At 38.7% G+C, this 7,924-nt stretch overlaps 1 protein-coding gene across 1 annotated transcript in view; it reads right to left on the minus strand.

Moving 5' to 3' along the window:
• Positions 1 to 2,187: 2,187 nt before the first annotated feature.
• Positions 2,188 to 7,924, minus strand: part of PVRL3 (poliovirus receptor-related 3) — a 197,244-nt gene continuing 191,507 nt past the window's right edge. Inside the window, exons 8-9 of the mRNA XM_006864193.1 lie at positions 3,177 to 3,239; positions 2,188 to 2,367 (exon numbers count right to left, since the gene is read on the minus strand). Of these exons, the coding sequence (XP_006864255.1) occupies positions 2,188 to 2,367; positions 3,177 to 3,239 (243 nt within the window). The remainder of the gene's footprint in view (positions 2,368 to 3,176; positions 3,240 to 7,924) is intronic.

Raw genomic sequence — 7,924 nt, forward strand, 5'->3', positions numbered from 1 at the left:
AAAGTCTCATCTTTCTCCTTCGGAACGGCTGGTAGTTTTGAACTGCAGACCTTGAGGTTAGCAGCCCGATTCATAACCACTACACTACCAGAGCTCCTTAAGGAGTGGCTGGTGGGTTTGAAATGCCAACCTTTCAGTTATCAGTTTGTTGTTGCTGTTGTTAAGTGCCATCGAGTCGGTTCCAACCCACAGCGACCCTGTATAGGGTTTCCAAGGAGCGGCTGGTAAGCTTGAACCACTGACCTTCCAGTTCAAATGGACTTTGTAGCCCAGCGCATTAACCCACAGGGCCACACTAGGACTCCAATTAGCAGTCTAAAGGCAATAAAGTCTGAGTTAGCTCAGGGATACAGCACTGAGAGTGGTTGGCCTTTACTCTTTGATCCCATGCAACCAAAACCTTAAAAATTGCAATTACCAAGCTTAAACCCTTCTCTTGAGATTTAAACAAACTTTGTCCCAGAATTGTTGGTCATCCAGGTAAGCCAGGGAGAGCTTATTACTACTGTAAAACCACCTGGCTAATTTGCCTGACAAAGCAGGTGCCACTTAAAGTACAGAAACAAATAAAAGAACAAGAGCTAGAACCAGCACAACATGAATCAGCTGTATCTTTGATTATCTCATTAGAGATCTATTATGTTAATATGTTTCTGTCCCCTTAAAATGTGAACTAGATTGGAAATGTGAACTGTCTTATTTTAGCCTTATGATACTCTTTCCTAATAAGTGACAAGTTTGGAGTTTATTTTTGTTTTGCTTTAAAAAAAAAAAAAAAAATGTCTGTGGTATAACTCTAGTTTTCCAGAACACACAGGAAAACACTGCTATCTATAAAACATGAGGGAGAATGGTCCACTTTGCATGTGTGCCCTTCTGTGCTCACCCCACTGTAATCGTCACTCTCTTCAGTCTCACTGACAAAAAGTTGGCAAAGATGAGGTGAGAAAACTCTACAGACATTTACAGACACAATGTTTTGCAAGATGCTGTTGTAGGCAAATCACTATCTTTCCTTTTTATCAGGATAATTGCTTCGCTTACTTGACTCTCATTGACCAGGTAAAGTAGGTGGGCAGGAATAAAGAACAACGGCTGGGTTTAGGTATATAGGCCATAGCAATGTGTTTTTGTCCACGCCCTGCTCCCCTTAAGTTTTCAAAATTTCCACTGACTTTTAAGAGCAGGAGTTATTTCATAGGGATTTTCCAGCAGGCTTTTCTGAGGTAGATAAAATATGGGCAAATAAGTAGACTAAAGAATGCAGAAAGATAGCTACAGGTAGTATAGGTGAGATTAGTTTAAAAGAAATTTCAATCACGAAAGCTGAGCTTGTTGTGGACAATAATACAGAAAAAGTGTGACTACGCTAAAGGCTGCACATCATTTCAACAGGAGCTTTAGAATTTAATCAATGGGAAATAGGCTAATGTAGCTAATAAAGAACAGGACAGTGGGAACAGTGACATAGCAAGAGAGGAAACTTTGTTAGCACACAGGTAATCAAGAGTACACTGATGATAGCAAGAAAGGTGTTCTTCAGTAACTTAGAGACCAAAAAGAAACATGTTATAATATCACAAGGGTTAAAAGCAACCAACAGGCTAAAAGTTTAAACTGCCTCTTTTTTTTTTTTTTTTGGATGCAGGACAAATTCAAATTTTGCCTTCTTCCTTGGGTCTCTATTTGTACACAGGTATTGTAATTGTATTAAGCATGACAGGAAAAAGCCAAATCCCAGAGAAACAATTAGTGAAATGGATTCTGAATGCATTTTCCTGCTCGTTTGAATTATAGATGAGCAGGCTGGCCTGCCTGAGACCCAGTGAGGTTAATACTACCAGCTGGGGCCTTTCTTCCTAGAGAATCACTGCAGTCATCACAGCCAGATGCTGTACTTGTAAATGAGCATGCTATTGCAGGCCAAATGTTAGTTGTTAAACATCACCATCCAAAGAATGCACAGAGTTAGTTCACCAACATAGCTGGTGTTTGAGAAACCTTAACAAAAACCTTAACAAAGGTAAGAAACTCATTGGCTCCAAGTCATTCATTAAGATTTCCAATACACTTAGGCTGGGATTGTTTTATATGAGAGAGAATAAAATAATAACCATTGGCCTCAGTTTCTCTCCACAATCAAAGAATAAACATTTGCTAGAACACTCATTTGGAAAAAGAGGAAAATCACACATAATGTTCTCGTGGGTTGATGTAGACTCTCTCAGGGTTGTCCTTCTGATGATGTTTGCTGGGGCTCCAGTCTTGGTAGCACATCTGATTGTAAAGTGGGTACATCTGCTGAATCCCATCTTTCCCCACTGGATTCTCTTCTTTGCAGTCAAATCTCCTGCTATTTAGTCCATTCTAAAAATTCAAACATTTGCTGACATTAGCAGAGCAGCTGTTTGCATTTTTCCAGCACTTTGGTAAAAACAGGCAAGGGTATAAGTCACTACAGTGTGTGTGTATGTGTGTTCCTAATTCATTCTCTCACAAGCTATTGAATGGCAAGGTGAAGTTCATTATCATTATCTGATGACTTGTTGCTTGCAATAGCTGAGCAAGAGTGGCAGACTGACTATAAAATTGTGACTAATGGCAACTGTGATCAGTTTTAGGTTTTAGAATTTGGAGATAAAATTGGCTAATGTAAACTACAGAACAGCAGATTGTGAATGTCAGGAGTGTCTCAGCAAGTCTTAAGCTGGGAATGACTTCATGAGATAACAGAGAAAATTAAATTAAGCAAACAAAAAAGAAACCTAAGGATTCAGCACTGGAGAGTTAGGGAAAAAACATAGTGAAATGAAGCTGTATTTGATGACAGGTCTGGCAAGATTGAGAATAAGAAACACCACCAAAAGTATCCTCTTGTCTTGACCTTTCTTGCTGTTTAGTTTTACTGTGGGTCATGGCTGACTAACTATGTCATGAATCCCTGTGATGTTATCTGGTACCTTTGGTACAGACCCTCTAACTGGATACTGATTTCATAAAACTTGATAATTAAAAGGAACAAGAAGGCTGAAGACTTTTACCAAATCATACTCTAGACACTCAAACAGGTGTAAGATTAAAAAAATCATTTTTATAAAATAAAAATGATATTTTAATAAGTATACTAGCCACTAGCTCAACTTGGGCTGCACACACACCATGACCACATTACTTACAGAGTGCTGAAGATCACCATCTTTTCTTTCTTTGAATGGAGTCTGTAAAGGCAAGTGTTCAGTCTGGAGGAAGAAGACACAAAAAGCCTTGTATTTTCAAGCACCAAACACAGCAAAATATATCCAAAAGTTCCACTAAGAATCCTACTTAAAAAGAAATAACAGCAATGAAGATAAGGGCTGAGTTCGACCACATTCCATAGACTTCTGCCGACCTGGAGATGAAAGAGAGAAGAGGAAGGGCTGGTTGGTCCAAAGTGTGGTGAGACCTGGGAAATCCTCAGTCCATGGATAAGGACATAGCCCCAGAGGGCTAGAGCTGAGAGTGAAATATCCAACTGATGTGAAGTGAGAGGAGACACACAAGAAAGCCCAAACTTGCAGATAGTACCCATTTGACCTAGCTTTGATGGCTTGATGATCAGAACTTGACTAGAGGAAGATAAAAAAAATTTAATAAAGGAAACAAATGTAAATTGCTACAACTTGAGGAATTTGACCTATACTTATGGATATAGTAGTTCAAAACACTGAGAGTGAAGGAATCTTCACATAAAGGATCAGCCCTCTAAATGGGGGTTATAAAGGCACAAAGGGGCTGGATTATAAGCTTTCATGAGTGTACTAAGTTTCATAATGAGGAGAGGTAAGGTAGAATCTCCTCAAATTGTACACAGATCAAGTACCCCTCTGTACACAGAGTTGATAGCAATGGGCAACTTAGGCATTAGCTACCTAAAATCAGGGGTGGGAGCAATAAAGGCACAAAGTGACGGGTTTACAATTTTCAAGAGGGAGTTTAGTTTCAGAGTGTGTGGGGGAAGGTAAAACCTCCACTGAATAGTTTTCATCTTGTCTAGATGGGCCTTGTGAAAGGAGAGGGGGATAAGATTCTTATGATTCAATAGTGAGTAACTGTTATCATAACTAATTGTGACTGTCACAACTGTAAAGGTAGAAGCTTTGTAACAAAAAGGAGGGAGTAGTTAATCTTACATTCCAAGAACAGGGGACCCTAGGACAATCAAGGGAGAAGAGTATGAGTGGAATTTGGGACCCTATCTAGAGAAGCGGCAACACCAGAGATGGAGACAATGATGAGACATTGAAAGATAGAGCAGCTTAGGACTCCAGACTCCTGGAAAGAGAAAGCTGTGTGCTGGTGGCCAGGAGGTAGGCTTGCAGAATATGCTCTTTGTTTGTTTAAATTATTGTATATTCCTAAGTGTTTCTGTGTACATTCAAAAATTAAAACAAACAAAAACAGAGGGAATAGAAGCAAATACTGTTGAATGATGTTGCCCGGAGGGGATTGTAATCATTGCAATGAAACAAAATACAATAGGATGAGTAGAAAACTGATGTTCTCCCATGTAAACTATCACTCAATTGACAATAATTTTTTTTTTTTTTTTAAAGAAAGAACTATGTCTTACTCAATGTCAGCAAACTAAGCAAAATGTTTGACATGTGGATGAGGAAAACAACTGCATTTCTTGTGAGTTTCTCCCTCTCTCTTGGCTCCAGATTTATTCTCTAAGGAAGAAAATATACTTACAAGCATCTGCTAGATAAGATCTCATGTCAGCTTGTTTATATCTTACTTGAGAAAAAAGCAAAAAAAGGCTTCTTTTCTTTCTCAATGCAAAAATCTGATATAATGAATAGGGTTTGGAGAGATGACCAATACATTCTTTTATGTCTTTATCTATGTATATATGTTCATCCTTCTCCTCCTGCCTGCTACTTTCCTGTCACCCCATCTCCCCAAATAAATATCCATAATTTTCAAACCCTTGTCAAGTATAGTTATTCTCTTTTCTATGCTCACATAGCAATCACCTCAAAAAGAAAAAAAAAATCAAGATCACTCTTGAAGTACGATATCCATTTGCCTACACAGAACAGCAATTAATACCACTATTACTCAAATGTATGCACCAACCACTAAAGTCAGTGATGATGAGATTGAAGAATTCTACCAGCTTGTTCAGTCTAAAATTGATCAAACATGAACTCAAGATGGCTTGATCATTACTGGTGATTGGAAAGTGAGGTTGGAAACAAAGAGTAAAGGTCAGATGAGATGAGAGAGAGAGAAGACAAAGGGCTAGCTGGCTTGAAGTTTAGGGAGCTGTGTCACCATTAGCCAACGGTCACTGACAAAGACAATGAAGACTAGAGCTAAGAGTGAAGTGGCCAGCTGGTCTGAAGTGCGTGAACTCACACACTTGCAACTAGTACCCATTTGACTTAGTTTGGTTGGTTAGCTGACCAGAACTCAACCCAATGAAGATAAAGATGTTTGAAACTGTGAGCAAGTGTAAATTGCTACAATTTGATGAAATGGGATTTTGCTGATGGATGCAGTTCCTCAAAATTCCAACCAGAATGGAAGAGTTCTTTATATCAAGGAACAAGCTTGTTTCCTCAGTGCACTGGGTTGATAGGGACAGGCAACTGAGGCATTGGCTATCCTAAATGGGGGTTATAAAGGCACAAAACATCCAGATTACAAGCTTTCATGAGTGTATTAGGTTTCATAATGGTGGGGTGGGGGGTACGATAGACTCTCCACTGAATAGTTTTCCTTCCTCCAGATGGATCTGGTGAAAGGGTGATAATACTGATAGGAATCTATGATTCATTTGTGAGTAATTATTAGTAGAATTGAATGTGATTGTCACCACTGTAATTGTAGAAGATGGTTAACTAAAAGAGGGTAGTAGTTAATCTTTCATTTCAGGAATAGACAATCCCAGGACCATCAAGAAGGAAGAGCATGAATGGAGCATGAGATGCTGCCTAGAAAATGATGACAGCAGAGGTGGTGGTAGAGATGATGGCATGGAGAGACAGAGCAGCTGTGGGCTCTAGGTCCATGGACTGAGTGAAGCTGTGTACTTGTGGGAAGGAGGCTGTCCGGTAGAATATGCCCTTAGGACATTTAAATGAATATATAGTTTTTGTTTTGTATGTGTACATCAAATATTTTTGCTTTGTTCATTTGTGAAATATAAGATGTAATAGGGAAATCACAGGGAGGAAGTAGGATAACTGTTGTTGCAGGGAGATACTGTAATTGTTAAGATGAAACAAAGCATATAATTTGCTGAATATAAAGCTGATGATCTTGTCTGTCAAACTTCATTGCGAATACCTTTCTAAGCAACATAAAATGCAATTATATACATGGACTTCACTAGGTACGATACACAAGAATCAAGTTGACTACATCTGTGGGAAGAGACAGTGGCAAAGCTCAAAAAAGCCTAAACAAGGCCAGGGGCTGACATTGGGACAGACTATCAATTGCTCATATGTAAGTTCAGGCTGAAGCTGAAGAAAATTAAGACAAGTCTACAAGAGCCACAAGATGACCCTGAGCATCTCCTGCCTGAATTTAGAAACCATCTCAAAACCAGAGATGATGCATTAGACACTAATGACCAAAAACACAAAGAGCTGTCGAATGACATAAAGAATAACACAAGAAGAAAGCAAAGACTTATTTTAAAAAATATAAAACAACAACAGGAAAGAAAGATCAAAATGAATGTCAGAAGAGACTCTGAAACTTCTCTCCAGTATAGAGAGGCTAAAAGAATAAAAGAAATGAGAAACTCAAAAGAATGAACAGAAAATTTCAAAGGGCAGCTCGAGAAGACAAATTCAAGTATTATAAAGAAATGTGCAAATCTCTGGAGCAGAACAACAATATACATACATGTGAAAGTTGGACATGGGATAAGACCATAGAAGAATTGAAGCATTTGAGTTACGGTGTTAGAAAAGAAATCAAACAGTGTATTGTATTAAGCAAATCTGCTGTGCAAGACCTTTTTAAAATGTTCAAGAGCAAAGAGATCTCTTTCTGAAGACTAAGGTGCACCTGACTCAAGTCATGGTATTTTCAATAGCTTCATATGCATGGCATGTGTAAGTTAGATAATGAATAAGGCAGGCCATAGAAGAATTGATTTATGTGTTATAAGTTATGGTGTAGGAAAAGAATATTTAAAGCACCATGGACTGCCAGAGAACAAACAAAACTATGTTGGAAGAAGTACAACCATAATGCTACCTGGAAGCCAGAATGGCAAGACTTCATCTCTCCTACTTTGAACACATTATCAGGAGAGACCAGAGCCTGGAGAAAAACATTATTCTAGAAAAAGTGGAGGGTCACCGTAAAAGAGGAAGACCCTCAATAAGGTGGATAGCAAAGTGACAGGAGCAATGGGCTCAAATGTAACAAAAATTGCGATGGTAGAGCAGGACTGGGCAGTGTTTCGTTCTATTGTGCACAGGGTGGCTATGAGTCAGAACTGACTCAACAGCACCTAACAACAATAACACACACCACAGTTACTTCTTTACTGACCTGACTCCTTCACTAGACTCAGTGTGCTGGCTAGAGTATTTTACTAATAATTCTATAAAATCTAAAGTCCTAGTGTACAGATAACTAAAGTTATGGCTGAGTGGTTAAGTAAGGTGTTTAAGTGGTGAATCTAATTCGTACACATTGTCTAATTCCAAACACTGTGTTCCTATATCGCTTTTATCTTGTTCAGAGCCTAGAAAATAAATGTTCAATAAATATTTTGAAAGATGTCTCAGTCATGTGGAGATATCTGTCAGCATGGTCTGCATTCAGCCACTTTGCACATTCTATCCCTTTGGTCTGGAGCACTTGCACCCTTAATCTTTGGCAGCTGGAATACTACCCATCTATCATGGCCTCT

The sequence above is a fragment of the Chrysochloris asiatica genome, unplaced genomic scaffold, assembly GCF_000296735.1.
Source record: "Chrysochloris asiatica unplaced genomic scaffold, ChrAsi1.0 scaffold00061, whole genome shotgun sequence".
Taxonomy (NCBI): domain Eukaryota; kingdom Metazoa; phylum Chordata; class Mammalia; order Afrosoricida; family Chrysochloridae; genus Chrysochloris; species Chrysochloris asiatica.